This window comes from Barbus barbus (assembly GCF_936440315.1).
Source record: "Barbus barbus genome assembly, chromosome: 4".
Taxonomy (NCBI): Eukaryota; Metazoa; Chordata; class Actinopteri; order Cypriniformes; family Cyprinidae; genus Barbus; species Barbus barbus.
In genome coordinates, this window is record NC_136732.1 from 15415412 (window position 1) to 15435388 (window position 19977).

At 35.8% G+C, this 19977-nt stretch overlaps 1 protein-coding gene across 1 annotated transcript; it reads right to left on the reverse strand.

The window, feature by feature from the left end:
- Positions 1-1330: 1330 nt before the first annotated feature.
- LOC306864920 (phospholipid phosphatase-related protein type 5-like) lies at positions 1331-19264 on the reverse strand (the record flags this gene model as incomplete). The annotated part of the gene is made up of 5 exons (XM_079409215.1): positions 1331-2428; positions 3339-3515; positions 5158-5408; positions 6603-6723; positions 19061-19264. 5 exons carry the CDS (start codon positions 19262-19264, stop codon positions 2243-2245), a joined length of 939 nt encoding a protein of 312 aa, XP_079265341.1. The 3' UTR covers positions 1331-2242.
- Positions 19265-19977: the final 713 nt, after the last annotated feature.

The following is a 19977-nucleotide window of genomic DNA, read 5'->3' on the forward strand; positions in this document are numbered from 1 at the left end:
GCATGCTACTGGTCAAAGTACTTTTCAGTCATTACCTTCAGAAAGTATGAAGACAATAGGAAAACAAAGCCAAAACCCAGACATTTTATGCAATTTATAAACATTTCTGGGAAAAATAGGACGCATGGTCACGCTAAGGAACAAAAAGGAACAAAACAGACATACCATTAACCAAAATGCCAAAAAAAAAAAAAAACAGTGCATGTATTTACATATGAACTGACACAGACAGTTCTGAATTTCAGCCAAAAGCTGATCAAGACTTTTTCATCGGTTCCCCAGGAAGTAGGTCGGGTTGGTTTCGAGAGGTCTGAACAGATGCGAATCCTCCACCCACAGTCCAAACAAACTCTCTGGCAAAAGAGAGATGCCTACCTGTGATTTCTGGCTTTCGTGCAGGCGTTTGGGATCTCCGAGCAGGCTCTCTAAAAGTGTTCCTCGTGGATTGTTTGAGCAGTTTGTGGAGGCCCTATCGGCAGCATGGAGGAATATGGAGGATGAGGGGTTGGAGGTGAGGAACCTGCGTCTAGACCTGTGTCGAGTAGGAGCGATGCAGAGCGGTGGAGCGTCCCGCGGAGTGGGCGGCGCAGTGGCGCGTGTGCTGGGACGACTGCTCTAGACTTCGCTGGAAATGGAGCGAGACGGTATGAGGACATCGGGGGGGACGGGGAACCGATGAGGCTGATGGTCATGTGATCTCAGTGAATGGAGATCCCCTTGGAGTCTGTAAGGGGGGAGAGAGAGTGTGAGGGGAGAGAGAGAGAGAAAGGATGAGAAACCAAGACTTGAAGGCGGAAACTGTGTTCTGATAGAATAAAATTTGTGATGCACCAAAATTATTTTTTTACCTATGCATCAAAAATGAAATTAAAATGGATTCAACAAGTTAATAAAAACATTTAAATAGTTTATATATCAACTTTTTTAATAATACAATTTTTTTCTACTATAAAATCTACTACAATTTTGCTGAAATATAATCATTGATACCATGGCTGTAATAAAAACTGGTTTTAATGACAGATTTATTTAAACATACATTAAATAATAAAGATATCATGAACAAGTTTTGAAAATACAGTGAATATGTAATATAGTGCATATATTTATTAAAATTTTCCACTCTAGAGTTATATTTTCTAGCTAACTATCGAGTTTATTGTAGTTGAATGGCTTTTCTGAGATAAATGTGCCACGATGAATGTGATGCCTACAGTGATCTGTCACACCACCATGTTTTCTTACAATTCTGAGAAAAAAGTCAGAATTTTCGTTAAAAATTCACAACTGTAAGATTAAAAAGTCGCAATTTCTTTCTTTTTTTTTTTTTAATCTCACAATTCTCACCTTTTGTCTTTCAATTTCGAGTTTATATTTCACATTTAAGATTTTTCTTTTCAGAACTGCAAGTTTATATCTCGCAATTTAGACTTTTTTCCTCCGAATTTCAAGAAAAATGTCAGAATTGCGAAAAAAAAAAATAGAATTAGGAGAGAAAAAGTTGCAATTACTTTTTTTAAATTCTTTGCTGGGAAAAAAGTCAGAAATGTGAGAGAAAAGGTCTCAATTAAATGTTTTCTATTTTTATTCCATGGCAGAAATAGGCTTCCATAACGTGTTCACAGAATAGATGTTGACAGTCAAAACGGGACATTAGCATCACTGTTTCGGTCAATGATTTCGGCCCTCCGTGACCACTCCATTTGGTAGCTAAAATTTCGGTGCATCACTAAATAAAATATAAGACTGAGGGAGAAAAGGGATGACTGTATGGTCGAGGTGACAAAGAGAGGAAAAGAAGGCAAAGTAGTTTCAAAAGTGAGGAGGATGAGGGTGGCCTACGAAGGGAAGCTCACACTGCGGTAATTTTCCCCAGAATGAACCATCTAATGGCCTTCCGTCTTTGAAGTTCCACATGCTACACAGTCCAGGTACATCTGCTCTAGAGATTTTAAACTCCCATCAATCCACAGAGGGATCAATGAGTTAATGGCCCTAAACATTCTGCTGCTTCTCAGTTACTCTATTATAAAAGTAATGTAACGTCTCTTCGGGATAAGCAAGGAGCAGATCAATCCTCCAGAGCGTCAGTGGGTTTTGCAGGGTGCTGTGGTTGGTGTTTGGGTTGTGCAGGTTGGGCATGCTAGTAAAGGGAGAAGGAGGGCTGGGTGGGTCTTGGGAGTCACATTAGGGTCCACTGGGTCAAACACAGAAGGACAGGGTGGGGCGTAATCCATCCCCCTTATGTGTGCAGCCCTGCCACTAACCCACTCCCACCCCTTACCTGAGTGCCACTTAACTTTTCAAGTGGACTCTCTACGCAGGGCAGCGCCACCATGGGCATGCCCAGCACAGACTCAGGGCGCTGGGGTCGCACCGGTGGGGGTGGGGGCTTTGTCTGCTGGAAGTTGTTGATCACACACGTCACCTAGAGAGAGAAGAGAGAGTGAAGAAAGAGAGGGAATAAAGAGAAGCAGTAGTGGAGCGAGTGATGGAGAGATTGGATTTTTTTAATGCTTTTGAAAGTTGTTCACAAAGGCTGCATTTATTTGATCAAAAATACAGTCAAAACTGTAATATTGTGAAATATTATTATAATTTTAAGTAGCTGTTTTCTATTTTAAAATATCTTAAACTGTAATATATTCCTGTGATCGAAGCTGAATTTTCAGCATAATTTCTCCAGTCTTCCATGACTCATGATCCTTCAGAAATGGTGAACGTGATTTCTTAAAGTACAACATGTTCCTGGATCAACATCCTTGACCAACAGTCAGGGTCAGGTGCTTCTGCACCCTTGTTAATCAGCTAGCATTTCCCTCTGATTTTAGGAATAAATTATGGGTAGGCTTAGGTTTAGGGGTAGGGATTGGGTTAAGTCTATACTTTTGGACAGTAATGCGGATCCAGAAACAACAAAACATGTTGATCCAGGAACATGTCTTACTTGGCAAATTCATGGCGACCGAAATGAAATCATTCTCATATGCTGATTTGCTGTTCAATAAACATTTCTTATTATAATTAATATTGAAAACAGTCATGCTGCTCCATATTTTTGTGGAAACCTTCATTGATGAATAGAAAGCTCAAAAGAACATTTATTTAAAACAGAAATCTTTTGTAACATTATAAATGTCTTTACTGTCACTTTTACTGGCATGTGTCCTTGCCGAGTAACAGTGTTAATTTATTTCCAAAAACAGTTACTGACCCCAAACTTTAAAACAGTAGTGAATATGCACTTCTTTATACATGCATATAATATATTACCTGTATTTGCATGCAATTATCTTGTTCTTTCAGTGATGTTTTAATCACACCTCACACACTCTCACCAGAAAGACAGCGATGGCTCCGCCGGTGAAGTATCCAGCGAGGACGTCGGCCCAGTGGTTGCGGTATTCAGCCACTCTGACCACACCGACCAGCATGGCCAGACACAGCAGAGTCAGACTCAGTGTGGGTTTGGTCAGACGCGTCCCTTTAGTCCTGAACACCAACGTCACATACATCTGCAAGCACAGACAGACAGATAGTGGTGAAAACATGCCTGAAACAAGTACAATTAGGCACATTGCTATAATGCATGGCTTTAAAACTACTATTAAGTACTTTTTTATAAGTATAAGGAAAAACCATGCATTAAGAGCCGGGGCATGAAAACTCTTTGAACAAAAATGAAGATGAGTACATTTTTCTTGTTTTGCCTAAATATCATATTTATTAATTTAGTACTGCCCTTCAGAAGCTACAGAAGATACTTACATGTTTTCTAGAAGACAAATTAAGGTGAATTTACCTTGATCTTCAAGTTCAAAGATATTTCACGCCCCGGCTCTTAATGCATGGTTTTTCCTTCTGGAGCATCAGTGAGCGTTTGAACCTTCTGTAATAGTTGCAAATGAGTCCCTCAGTTGTTTTCAGTGTGGAAAGATGGATCTCAAAATCATGCAGTCATTGTTGTAAAGGGTTCAAATACACAAAAATGCTGGAAAACCAAAGAATTTGTGGGACCTGAAGGATTTTTCTGAAGAACAGCAGGCAGTTTAACTGTTCAGGACAAACAAGGGACTCATGAACAACTATCACTAAACAAAAAAACACAGCTTTGGATCGTTCAGGTAACAACACAGTATTAAGAATGTAATGTAGTGTATGTTAACTTTTGAACGGGGTCATTTTTATAAATTCAACTATTATTTTCTCTTGTGGACTATATGTAAACATCTTTTATGTGAAATATCTTATTCAGGTCAGTACTAAATAAACAATAACATGCATTTTGTATGATCCCTCTTATTTAAAATAATTAACATTTTGCAGATTCTGAAAGGAGTATGTAAAGTTTTGACTTCAACTGTATATATATATATATATATATATATATATATATAACACACACCTTGGTTTGAAAAGCTCCACTTCAAGAAATTATTAGTCTCATAGAAAGTTACAACAAGAAAAAAAACTTCCAAAAATTGTCTTTGACAATCTAAAATGGAAAAGGCACCTGTTTGACAATCTTAAGGCTAATTCACACTGCACCGACAGACGCCAACAAACAGCAACAGACATGTTCGTCAGGTTCTGCTCAGTGTGTTATGTCTGTTTGTGTCTGTTGGCATTGGTTGGTGCTTGAACATGTTGTATCTGCATTTGTCCAATCTTGGAACGTCTGAGAAATTACGTACTGTTCTCAGTCTGCTGTCTGCGTTGGTCTGCGTCTGTTAGTGTGGTGTGAATTGTCCTTTAACCACCAAAACAGCGTTGTCTAACCAGATTCAACAGAATGAACACGCTGAACCTGTTTTACTATTTTTGCTGATGACAAGGCCATACCAAAGCACCAGCTAGACCAGTACGAACCGGCATAAATCATGACCTGTGACCTGCTCAAAGCTTTGCAGGTTGCCTATTGACTTTATTTTAAAAACTATATGATTGCAAGTTAGAATATTATTACTGAATTTATGAATATCTATAAGCTTTACGTGCCATTTTTGATCACAGTCACTAGCTAACAATCACTTTTTGTGTCCTGGAGTTAAAACTCCAGAGTACTATTTAGTTTGCTTGTCAGTACATAGGCTACACAAGTATGTTATTTCAGATTCAGTCACATCATTAAAATAGTTGTAGGTTCATTATCCTCACCACTGTATACACTGCGGAATAAACACTGAGGGCCGCATCTTTGGAGGGAAAGGATTTCCGTGCAGATGCTACTATGAGGGGGTTTCCCGTGCAGGCTTTGCGCTCTGTGATGTACTGTAGGTTGGAATGGCAGCCCAGTGCTGTGTAGTTTGGTCGGCACGCTGACAGGAAGTGAGGCGTCTGGTTTCCTGTCACTACCTGCCCAGCATTGGCAAAGATGGTGGTGGTGAACACGCCGAAGGTGTAAACACCTGAGTGACAGGACAGAGACCAAAGGTTTCAGAAACAAACGGAAAACATGTAAAAATTGGGGCTGCCAATATATAGGAGTTCATATCTGTATGGAACATAAAATAAAATAAATTATATTTATGATATTAGCCACCATATTCATTAATGCCAAAAAAAAAAAACTTTATAATATTATTAATTATATTAGTTATTGGTCATAAAATTTAATAAAAATAAAATAAAATAAAATAAATATACTGATCATCATATTCGTTATTGGTCATGAAATTGATTAATACAATTAAAATAACTTTACAATAACAGTCATTATATTTGTTATATTTTTATTGGTCATAAAATAAAATAAATTAAAATAAAATTGGTCATCATATTCATTATTGGTGATGAAATTAATAAATAAAATAAAAATAACTTTTCAATACTGGTCATTATATTTGTTATAGGTCATAAAATAAATAAAATAACAAAATAAAATAAAACAACTTTATATATTGGCCATCACATTTGTTATTGGTCATAAAATAAAATAAAATAAAATAAGTAATATTGGCAACATATTTGTGACAGATTATAAAATGTAAATAAATAAATAGATTTGGCCATCATATTTGCTATTGTTCTTAAAATAAAATAAAAATAACTTTAAATTATTGGCCTAAAATAAAATATTGTATTTGCATTGTCAAATAGCGACAGCAGTGTCCCACTATGTGACGATATACTTCATCTGAAATTATTTTAAATATTTATTTTTCATTCTTATCTATTTACTAATATATCCAGTCCTTATGAACTGCATTAATTCAGAAATAACCTGAAATTTTTGTACTTTTACATAGCATTTGTCACATTGCAAGACTATTTCAGTGAACTGCAAACAGGTTAAAAATTACTAAAAATAGTAAAGCAAGCCAAAAAAAGCTTTGTAATCAGTTTCAGCATTTAAAACATACATCCACTTACATTCCCTTATATTTTAACTTAAAATCCTGCTGTTGGAAACAACTTCCCATTAATCCCAAACTGCATATGTCTTTAATATCACAGTGTGTAGCATGACAATGGATCATAAACAAAAATGTGTTTTTTTTTTAATGTAGTTATCTGTGCTTTAGAGACACTGGCTCTCTTCCTAGAAGGATCATTTTTAGTTCCTTATGACATAATTCCCTCTTCGGTGAATGCTGAAGTACCTAGGAAGCGTATGATGCGTCTGAGCAGAGGGTTGAAGTAACAGCAGTCAGAGGTGACTATGGCCTTCTCCTGCACGCCCTCTGGCCTCATGAAAAACACCATCACCTCACCAGCCAGAATCTGAGGAGGAGAAAAACACAAATGAAAAAAACAGTAGCTGCCAAAACATCCACCACCCCATTTGTTTTGGCATTACTAAAGCTCCATTTGGTTGAAATCCGAGTGTGGGAAACATGCACCTACTCACTACGCTAAGCAGGCGTTTCCAGAATCATGAGTCGCTAATAGTCTCTGATTTTCACCGTTCTCAAATGCCAGCACCAGAACCTCATTATTTCTGATCTCCCTGGTTACGGTTATGATGAGTAACAGATTATCAACGTGACTAATTTCGCTTTGCAATGTAAGAGGTGTGCACACATCACCTACATTTCACTGCTGGTTATACTCTGTATAATTGTGTATGTGACAAATAAAACTCTTGAATCTTGAACTTCTATATGGGTTTAAATAATCATATATGCGAATATGTCTCCTTTGCATTGAAAATAGTAACGTAGTAGTATTTTGCCTGTCGTATATGATAGAAGCTGAAAACCATGAACAAAACTATGCAAGATAAAAGAAAATACAACCTAGATTACATTAAATATATGTTCACTTGCAATAAACAAGGGTTGTTTCGACCACAATGTGTTTTGTGCAAAGTATTCATGGCTTAAAGCATGAAACCATAAAAAATTTTGTTTTTGTCTTAATGTGTATAATAATTTGGTTATTAAATGTCCAATATACTGGAGACCATATTTGTACTGAAAATTAAATATATATTTTTTTTATAATAAAATACACAAACTACAAAGAATGTAAAAAAAAAAAGTGAGTAGCACTGAAAATCATGTTAAAAAACATAAGAGTTTATCAAATAAAAGTAAAATAAAATAAAACGAAGATAATTCAAATAAATTATGAAGAATGTAAAATAATAGTGAGTAACAAAGTTATGTTAGAAAATTGCATTAAATTGCATGGGATGTGATGCTTGAGAAAAACTAAAAAACTAAAACAAAACAAATAAAAAATATAAAATCAAATAAAAATGCATGGGACAAGATGCATGAAAATTAAAATACAATACGCTGAAATAATAAAGACAATATTGTCTAACTACAAAGTGAGTAACTAAAACTAATTATTTAATGTTGTTGAGATTTGACAGTAACAAAGTCATGTTAAAAAATTGCATGGGATGTCCAATATTTTGGTGACCATAAATGGACTGAAAATATCACAGGCATGTAGACTAAAATTGCTTATCATATTCAAGTAAATTGAAAATATAATGTTATGGGATTTTCAGTTTACTTGAATATGATAAACAATTTTAGTACTGTGTTGGGCCACCACTTGATGATCAATATAAAAAAACAAAACAAAAAGTGAGAACCCCTGAACTAAACATCTGAGCTATAATGCTGTACAAGTGCTTCCCTGGCAGTGATAGAAGAACCAGAGACGATAAACACAACATCAAATCAGTCACCTTCAACTCAAAGAGACAGAGCGACGTCAGAGATGAGACAGTGAGGGACAGGGACACGGCGTTCACCTCACACATCTCCCAGTTTAGCACCTGACCGCTAACACAGTCTGACATGAGTCTCACACACACACACACACACACACACACACACACACACACAGAGCAAATAATCAACACACACTCAGTCCACATGACTCACACACCCAGAAAAGGTTTAGAGGGTACGCAATGATATAGTAAGGGTGACTGCATTTTCATTTTTGGGTGAATTACTGTTTTAAAAGCTGACTGTGATGATGTTATGAATTGAGGATGTGTGTATAACACTGTGTTTGTGTTGGTGAGACTGTGAACATCAGTTCAAGTGTGAATAATGTGCCATTAGATGAGATAAAACTGAGTTTCTAGATCCTTTCCATCAGATTTTAGTCTGTCATGGGTGATTAGGCTTGTGGCTCATATGCGTCTCATATTAATAAATAATATAAAGCAGATCTCAACACCACAACGACTCCCAGGTGAGATCAGGAAAGGGTCAAAGGCAGGATATGTTGTCCAAATCCTACCCAACAATTTGATACAATAGTAAATAATATATATATAAAATTCAATCAAATTTAAATTGATATCTCAATATTTGTTTTTAGATTTAATTTTAATATTAATATCGATATTTAAAGTCAACATGAATTTAAAATGACCCCTTACTGAATATCCTTTTGACAAAAAAAGCAAGTAATACATATTACAGTACTAAAATTAGTTGCGAATATAAAAATAAGATATCTGGATGTTTATGTAGGTAAATGTTTGCACAAGGTTTGGGTGAGGGAGATTTTAAAAAATGTTTTAGAAGTCGCTTATGCTCACCAAGGTTGAATTTATATGAAAAAAATACAGTAAAAAATGTAATGCGAAAAATTTTTACTATTTAAAATATAATTTATGTGATCAAAGCTGAAGTTTCAGCATCATTACTCCAGTCTTCAGTGTCACAAGATTTTTAAGAATTAATTCTAATATGCTGATTTGCTACTCAATAAACATTTTATTATTGTGTTGAAAGCATATGCGCTTCTTAATATTTTCAAGAAAACTTTATTTTTCAGGATTCTTTGAATAGAAAGTTAAAAAGAACAGCATTTATTTGAAATAAAAAGCTTTAACATTATGTCTTTACTGTCACTTTTGATCAATTGAATTTATTTATTTTTTTTGCTAAATAAAGCATTAATGTCTTTCAAAAAATGAACCATAACACAAAAATCAGACAGTCAAGCGATGATTGTGTGACGAAACAGAATAAAAGCCTAGAGGCCTGAAGCTGCTGCTTTACCCTGTTTCATCTCCTCTCTTACCGTGACGCAGAACAGATCATGCAGTGCCTCTTCCCTGAGGCGGCGAGTGGACATTCATGCCACGACAGAGAGGTGCACAGTTCAGCCATATGTTAAAATGCCAGTGCTTTCACCCCTCGAGCAGCCAGTGCCATCTGCTGTGCACCTCCACACTCCCCAATCCTCCCTCTGGACATCAAAAGCTTATATTAAGGCTGTTTTCATGCAATTTACACCGCAAATGACGCTGAAGCTAAAGTAGTTTTATGTGACTGATAAATAACTGTGTGGCAATCTAGTGACCTGTCTAATGCACAAACATCTTCAAAATCTTCCAAATAGTTATACCTCAAGATATGAAAGCACATAACTGGTAACGCTTCAGTTTTGGGAAGTATTATGGCAAATTGAACAGCTAAAATGGTTTTAAGAGATTACAATGTTTTTTTCTGTATGTTTGTTTGTTCACAAGACTATATGGTGCATATGTCTTTTATAATGCTTTCATGTTCCTTTTTTGCTATTTTTGGAGCTTGTTAGCCTGTGATAACTATTTGAATTGTATGTAAAAAAGAAGAACTGCTCCTTTAACTCTATAAAGCCTGCCATATCATATTTAAAGGTCTCTAAATTATTACCACAATCAAAAATTTGCTTAAAAACCTGTTGCACAAAATCTACAACGTCTTCAGTTGTCTGATTGATAGTTTATACTTTTTTAGCAAGTAAAACGGCTTTTTAGTATGATTGTACAAACATCTCCCTAAATGTTTCTTCTTGCGGTAAAATCTTTATTTTTGATTTTAAAATTTATATTGTTAGCAATATTTCAAAATGAAAAATACTGGAATGAAGCAAATTAGGTTTACCTTATTATCAATAAATCATTTTTGGCAAAATCATGTTAAAATGTGAGCAATAAATATGATTCATCATGCTTTTGAGGAATGATTATTTGTTCATCTCTCAATCATCATTTTATTGCATTGTAATATGTGCTCTCTTTCATAGGTTCACTCAACGCTGCGTAGCTTACGCAATGGGCCATGCACGAGACACTATCTTTGGCATTTCTAACTGCAAGTACTGCGAGAATTTGACTTTAAAAACCTTGTGTGCTAGACTCACGGTTTTTGGTTGAGAATCTGCCATTCTCCCCCGCCGTGCCGCTCCGGGGGCCTCCTCCCTCTGCGAAGCCACGGCCTGGAGTTCGGATGCGGAGCTCTTGCACCCAGCCCGGAGGCACGGAAAGCCGTTTCCTTCGGGATGGAGGATATTTTGTTTACCGTGACCTCAGACTCTGAGGATTTCGGAGCCGCGTCACTCGAAGCTCTCCCGCCTAGCAGCCAGCAGGCACGGCCTTCTCCGGCCTATACTGAGCTTGTTGATGTTTTAGCGCACGCCACGGAGAAGTTGAGCTTAGATTGGCCGGACGAGCCTCGCGAGTCGCAGCCATCTAAGCTTGACAAGCGTTTCCTCAGTGGCTCTGGTTTGCGCCCGGCAAACCAGAGCCAGCGGTTCAGCATCCAGGGGAATGGATTTTCCACTAGGAGGCTCTATTCCTCCAAATGGAGGGTTTTGGAATCCTGGTGCTCGGCTCATGCTTTGGCCCCAGCTGCCCAGTTGGTTCAGTGCTGGAGTTAATGCAAGATAAGTTTTCGGCAGGAGCGGCCGCTATATACCACCCTGAGAGTCTACATTGCGGCCATTGTTGCGGCTATATATAGTCTTCCTCCAGACTCCAGACCTTGATTTCTAAATGAAAAGCAAAATTTACTTTTATCTGAAAAGAGGACTTTGGACCACTGAGCAACAGTCCAGTTCTTTTTCTCCACAGCCCAGGTAAGATGCTTCTGACGCTGTTTCTGTTTCAGAAGTGGCTTGGTAGCCCTTTTCCTGAAGACGTCTGAGCGTGGTGACTCTTGATGCACTGACTCCAGCTTCAGTCCACTCCTTGTGAAGCTCTCCCAAGTGTTTGAATCAGCTTTGCTTGACAGTATTCTCAAGCTTGCGGTCATCCCTGTTGCTTGTGCACCTTTTCCTACCCAATTTGTTCCTTCCAGTCAACTTTGCATTTAATATGCTTTGATACAGCACTCTGTAAACAGCCACACCTTTCAGTAATGACCCTCTGTGACTTACCCTCTTTGTGGAGGGCGTCAATGTTCATCTTCAGGATCATTGCCAAGTCAGTAGTCTTCTCCATTATTGTGGTTTCAAAGAACAAGAGATACCCAGAATTTATACTGTAGGGATGGTCATTTAATGAAACTCAAATGTAAATATTCTAATATTTTGGAATACTGATTTTTGACTTTCATGAGCTGTAAGCTCTAATCATCAAAATTAAAACAAAAAAAACTTTCAAAGTGTTTTATTTTACATGTAATGAATCCACCAGGGAGTGGCCTCCTCCCAAGCTTTGTTTAGAGGGGTACCCCTGGAGGACATTTGTATGGCGGCAGGATGGTCCTCTCCCCATACTTTTGTGAGGTTCTATAACCTTGATGTGACAACGGCTCCTGGCTCCCAGGTTCTTTCTGTTTGAGCCAGCTGTGTTTTTAGTGTTCTGGTCTGTAATGGGCCAGACCTGGCAGCGTGTTAGCTTGGCGTGTGTGGTATATCGTTCCCATTGCGTAAGCTACGCAGCATTGAGTGAACCTATGAAAGAGAACGTCTCGGGTTACTTATGTAACCCATGTTCTCTGAGTAGGGAACGAGACGCTGCGTCCACTCCCAAGCTCCTCTTGCTGTCGACCTGCTTCTTCGACAGGAAAATCTGAGGGGTAAGGTCTATGTCAATCACGTATGACGTAGGGGTGGTGTCTCGCGTCATCAGCCAATGAATTGGCGTGATTCTATAAGGGTTTCAGACAATCGTCACACCTGGGGGTGTTCCCATTGCGTAAGCTACGCAGCGTCTCGATCCCTACTCAGAGAACATGGGTTACCAAAGTAACCCGAGACGTTTTAAAACTACAGAGCTTTGATCACTAAACTGCATTTAATATCATCCAAAGCATTTAAATATCATCTTAAGACATATTATTGGGGAATACGGTGTGACAACTGATATTTATATGCATTTTTTGTTACAAAGATCTGACAGATTTCAATTTCAAGCTGCCAGAATTTCATCTTAATTTTTGGCCATATAAATATCAGCAACTGCACCAAATTGCATATTTTTGCTCAGTTTGGGCTAAAGGTTCCATTAAATGTTCTGTTTACAAAAATAAAAAAAGAATATTATTATTATAAATATATTATTATTATTATTATTGAAAAATACTAAATTACTATTATTTGATATGTCAGGGTCAAATATGAGTAGGTTACTGGTGTGAGTGACATTGCAGTCTGCTATCAAAATTTCAGAAAACAAACCCGCAACACCCACATCTTTTAAAAACTTTTAGAGAAGCACATAATTAATTATTAACAGCTTCTTTTTGAAATTCTCTCAGCATTAGCTTGGCTCTTTTGATCATGCAGTGTAGAGATAGTGTTTATCTCTGACTTTCTTTCATCAGTCTGTATCACTCATGCTAACAGTCCCTTGTTCTCACATTCCCTTCAAATTAATCATCAGCACTGCAAACACTTTTTCATACACTTTTTGTCATTATTTGATACATTATATACTCTTCTGCAAGCTGGAATTGACTAGAGAATTTGCAGAAGCCTTTAATAAATCACAACATTTTTCATGAGTGAAACTAAACTCACTTTGATATATATATATATATAGTAAATATTTAAGAAATAAAAAAATAATATATAATAAATAGAGTGTTTTTAAATGTTATATATAACACACAAATATTATTTATAATATTATTATAAATAAATAATACATTGTTTAACCAGTTCGCTGTGTACTTTTTATCAATTAAATAAAAATAACTTAATTGAAACATTTTTAATGTTTCTACATTTATTAAAATTACTGTATATATAATTTTTTTTTTAAATACTTTAGTATTTGTAAATCATGCCATATAAATCTGACTGTAAAATGGAATATTCAATATGCCACTATATTAGATGGATTAGTCAGTAGATGGTGAAGATGTAAATGCCTTAAGAAACTGCAGGACTGTTTGAATATGAAAACTCATTTCAGACCTGAGAGATGTTGAAAATGTCTCTTCAAAGATCTTCTTCTACCCTGTGAACTACCATGTGTTCATGTAATCACATCCGCATTATAAGACCAAACCAGATTGAACCAATATCTCACTGCCCTCAATATGAATTACACAACATGTGTGAGTGTATCTGAATCAGACAGAATTATTATTTTGATCCTTCCTTGAGAAGAGCATTTCTCTGGACCACTGAGAAATAAATGCTTCAGGGCTCTCGGTTTTTGCTAGAATTCATCTAAGCAGCAAATAAAAGCTCTCTATGATGCAGGGCTCAAATGTCACAAACACATGGGCGTGCACATCTGACCCGGAAGCTCTAGAAACAAACATAATATTAATTAGAAACTGAAGGTTTCTGTCAAAGAGTTTCTTATCAGATTTTAGAAACATGATATAGCCAGTGCTTCTCCAGAGCATAGTGTGAAAGAGATGAGCAGAATCACAGTATTAGCAGCTGTACATTGAATGTTGTTTCAGCTTCAGTGGTTACAGCTTGAAATCTCAGCATGAATCAACAACAGGTGACAGAAAACACTCCATCAAAATCACAGAAAGACAGAGATGTGACACAGGAAGACTCAAAGAATGTAGATTTCATTTAATTATGCTTTCTTGTTTCTATTAATTTCCATTAATTATTATTATTATTAACAACAATTAAAATGATAAAACATTAATAAACAAATTCTAATCTTATTGTCATATATACAGTGCACACACTGTAATCTACTGATTTATTTTTAATTATTTTTATTTGTTTTATTGAATTTTAGATAGATAATGTATCTAGATAGATAATTGTTATTATTTTTATTTTTATTACTACTAACAATGCAATTTAAAAATAAAAATAAAAATATATACAAATAAATTAAAATAACCACTAATAAAAATCCAAACAATATTATTCCTATTTTTCTTCCTCTTATTATTATTATTGACAACAAATATATATATATTATTATTATAGACAATATATATATATATATATATATATAATTATTATAGACAACAAATATATATATATATATATATATATATATTATTATTATAGACAACAAATATATATATATATATATATATATATATATATGCACACACACACACACACACACACATACATACAGTATATATAAATATACATGTTCCAAATCAACAAACATAAAATATATAAAGTTATGTCACATTTATTTATAATTATTTTAATTTATAATTTTTTATAGCAATAAGGGTAGATACAGATCAAATTCTGTAACTGATGCACTGCATTTTCATTGGCAGACCATTATAACAAACAAACTATGAATTAGTGACGTGTGTAGACTGTGATGATGGGAATAGCTCTGATGATAGATGAGTTTAATTAAAGAGCCTGAGATCCCCAGAGTCTGATGTGGACATCTCCTCTCCCTCCAAAGATGACTGAATATGACTTTATAGAGCTCAGGCCAATCAGAACATCTCTGCAACATGCTGACACGGACACTATAAAATAAGGAGGATGTCTGAGTTTGATGGTGTCAACCAATGTCACGTCACCCAAGGGCAGCGCTGTCTGCTTTCTGATGAACACTTTGTTTGTGGGCCATACGAGTTCAGCTACTGTAAGACATTTCTGTGGCACCAAATGAACCTGCAAACTCTCAAAACTCCCATCTGCTATTGTTCAGCTCAGCTCAGTAAAGACAGTAAAATAAAACTACGATTCCATACTGTTTAAATACTTTAATTTATATGATATATGTACTAGTGTATTTTTTAGAACACATTTAACTGATCAAAAGTGCCAGAAAACTTTTGCAATGTTATACAACCCGAATTTCAGAAATGTTGGGACGTTTTTTAAATTTGAATCAAATGAAAACCAAAAGAATTTCAAATCACATGAGCCAATATTTTATTAACAATAGAACATAGATAACATAACAAATGTTTAAACTGAGAAATTTTACAATTGTATGCACAAAATTAGCTCATTTCAAATATAATGCCTGCTACAGGTCTCAAAAAAACTTTAATTTGGATACGATTAATCACAATTAATCGTTTGATAGCACTACTTTTTTATATATTATTTTTTATTAGTTTACTTGAACTATTTTTACTTCATGCAAATTATCTTTTAATTTATATTGGTCTTTTAATTCATAATTAGACTGTCACTGAGACAAGCTTGACTTCTGAGGACAACTATTTCAGTGTCATTTGTCAGGTAGTGTCTTTTATGCATGATACTTTACTTATTTTATGTACAAAATAAAGAATCTGGGTGACCGTGTTACTCTGCGTTTGCCAGAAAGTGACCCGCTGGACAAAAGCACCAGATGTTGCCCATTTCATTCCCTCTCTCATTCTCAACCCATCATTCCCCAGCCGGCCATCATAACATCTAAAATGTAATGTAAATGTAAACATCTCTAAATGAGCCTCTGCACGTGTTTCTACCCTGCTACGCTTTGCTCAATTCCTTGTACTTTCCCTTTTATGAATCTAACAGAACTCCTCCATTTCATGCATCTTCAGTTGGCTGGTACTATCTGTGTGAGCATGTTTTTTTTTTGGCTCTGCCAGTACACTCACACACACTTCAACATGAAGCTCGTACTCCAGGCTTCAGATCTACTGCTGGCCCAAAAACACATGCCCACAAACATACTTTAGAAGCACCACACACGGCTCTGGCAGACTCAGGAAAGGAGGGAGGCAAATCCATGTGGTCCCACAATCTGTTGCCTCCGGTTCACAACGTGGCAGGGAGACACCAGTAAAACCATCACCTACAAACCCATCACATCCAGCTATAGCTGCTGTCTACACCTTCCTCACTGGAGCTCTCGCTTATGTTGCATTTCAGTATCAACTTGATCTCAGATGTTTATCCTAAAATTCCCTTAGGTTGGGTTAATTGCACTAGTAAGGGTTAAGCTTGAATCTAGATTAAGTCAGGGTTTATCTAATAATTCTGTTGCACCACTTGTTTAAAAATAAGTACATTTACATTTAAACCATAATTTTGATCCTGGTTTTAATTTACATGTAAGATTTAAGTTTAAACCTGTTGCTCCAATACTTTGAACTTACATTTCAATCTCATTTAGCGATTAACTTTAAACCTGAAGGTGAGGAGGAACTGATTTTGTTGAGATCTCTGACATTTGATTGCAGACTGTCTTGGCAAAACCGAGCACAGAACTTTGACATGTTGATGAGAAATCAGCTCAGACACGTTAGATAATTGAAGAATTATTCACAGGAGAAACATCTGAGAAGCACACAAGACAAAACATTTAAAACACTCCATTTAATCTCATTGCTGCCTACTGAGAAATTAAAGAGGTATAAGAGTAAATAAGTACTGGCACATGCAACTTCATAAGTAAAGCAAAATATGTCTATTCCAAACACCTGGGTGAATCGTACAAAAAGTCTGTCCATGTCACAAAATTATCAGAATTTTTAACAAAATGATTAAATTATTAAAAAAAGAAGTTGTTTTAGACAATGTGATATCATCATGATAACAATTTACCACCAAATTCTTATTACTAGCCAAACTATTCTAAATTTTCTTCCTCAATAATAGGTATATAGCGATTTTATTAATTTATTATAATTTATAATATATTTTAATGTATTATAATTTTGCTATAATAATAAAATCATAATTGTTGGTTTATATTGAATGGTAAAATTTGATTTTATTATTATTTTATTAGTATTTGAATCTTATCATACTTATTAATATTTTTATTATTGCTTTTATCATTTATGGCGTCTCACAAAAGTTAAATATTTTCTTTCTTTAAAAAACTTTGAAATAGTCATCCATGCATTTATTACTTCACGCCTTGACTACTGCAATTCACTCTATTATGGAGCAAACCAATCATCGATTGGACGCCTTCAAATGGTTCAAAATGCTGCAGCCAGGCTGCTGACTGGTAGTCGGAAATTTGATCGCATTTCTCCCATTTTAACTTCTATGCACTGGCTACCAGTCAAACTGAGAACAGAATTAAATTGTTTTGTTTTTGTTTGTAAAGCATTACATGGCCTAGCTCCAACTTATTTATCTGATCTTTTACGTTGTCATAATCTGTCCAGGTCACTTAGATCCGGCAGTACTTTCTGTTCGTAGTAGATCGAGGTTAAAACATCGTGGAGACCGTGCTTTCGCGAAAGCTGGCACTAAACTCTGGAATAGCCTACTGGTATCGATCCGAATGGTGTCATCACTCTCCTCTTTTAAATCTAAACTTAAAACACATCTTCTTAGTGTGGGTCTTTAATGTACTATTCTAATGTTATGTATGTTTTATAGATTGTTATTGATTTTGTTTTTTATTTGAGCTTCCTGGCCTGGGGCCTGTTCTTCGTACATCGCTCACTCAGTTAGCTGGATTTGATTGTTGACGATTTTGCTTGATCTTGGACAATTTGGTTCTTCGATGCTCATCCCGGAGTTGTTGTCATAGCAACAGGTCCGTAAACTTAAACCTGCTCGGGAAGAGGCTTATTTCATATAAACAGGATTAGATTGCATATTTTTAGGTGGAATTGATACTTTAAATGTCACGTAACAAATCTGTTTCAAAGATTAAATTAAATGAATTGCTAATTACATTGAAATAAAATGTAAAGCCTGTACAAATACTAGAAATCGTGAATATAAATAATTGGAAATCATGCAAAAAAAATAAAATAAAATAAAACCTGCACATTTTATCTATTATAACATTATAATAACAAATTATTGTTATTATAATGTTATAATATAATAATATAATATAATATAATAATGTTATAATAATATAACATTATTATAACATCTTTATAACAAAAGATTACAAACATTACTATTGTAATATTTATGGTAATGACAATTTGATTATTTTGACATTACAATAATGTTTTTGTGTGTGTGTGTGTGTGTGTGTGTGTGTGTAGGGGCTTAATTATTATGAAAATATTGTCACAAACATATACCTTTATATACAGCACTATTAAAATATTGTAACACTGAATTTGATTGATTTAGGTGTGAAATATGACTCAGGCATGTTCTTGATAGGATTTGTGAGATCTGGATTCTCTCTCACACACGTGCACATACATCCTTATAATGAATGATGATTCATCCTTCATCAAGGTCCCCCTGATTTTGCCAAGCAAGACATGATCCTGGATCAACTTTACTGTCCAAAAATATAAACTTAACCCAATCCCTTTTAGTAAGCCTAAAACAGATATTTCCTGAAAAAATATATAATATCCCTCAATTCTGATTGGTTGATTGGAATGTTGTTCCAGGATTAACAAGGATAACGTTGCACTTTAAGAAATTAGTTCACCCCTTCATCACACATGCTAAAGTTGATCCTCTGCCCACAAGCACACAGAGAAATGTGGGAAAGACATATACTCACGGTTATAGTGGGGATAGCAGCTACCAGAGAGTACACGAGCACCGGCGGTACGTTGCTGCTCTCCTCGGGTCCAGGGTACGGTTTGGAGAACGCCTTGTCGAAGCAGAAGAAACCCTGGATGTGCACGGGAAAGGTGTCCGTGTATTCGAAGTAATACGCTAGGAGAACGGTGCCTGCCATGATCACCAGCTGAAAATAAAACATGATCCACGCTTTACAACCACAGATCAAGACGCACCGACACAATCAGAGACACGCGCGCGTCGTGATACTGAGAGCGTTACATGCTGCTCGGCGAGGAAAGCCGCGCGGAGCGAGAGAGAGGAGAGCGGAGGCCCGGCGCGGGGAGAGTCAGCGGGGAGGGACAGCGTGAGATGGACACAAATTGGCTCAGCGGCGCTTTGTGTGTCCGTGTGCGCGAGAGAGACATTTTGGATGTGTGTGAAACACAACGAGGGTGTGAAGGCGCTCATTAGCGACTTTCAAAAGCAGCTCGTGCTTCTCATTCAAACTTTAAACACAAAGACGACATTTTCTGACTCGAGCAAACAGCAAATTAACAACTGATATATGGTGACCCCAAAGGGTTTGAGGAACACTGAGAAAAATTTGGTGTGGAAACAATTTTCACTTGAAATTTCACACACAATTAATTACAAAGAAATAACAAGTAGGCTAAAACATTTGAAATTATACGTGATATTTCGAAGTAGAAAAAAATGAAATTGTATTTTCTTCTTGTAAAACATTCAGATAAACGTTGTTTTATTGATAACTTTTTTGTTTGTTTTTTGTTTACAGTGTAAGGCTTCACGATTTAGGGGCTTAAAATGAAATTAAATTATTTTTTTCTGATAAAAATGTGTGATAAAAAAATTCAGGTTTTTTGTCCTTCTTTGTATAGGCTACTGCATAGG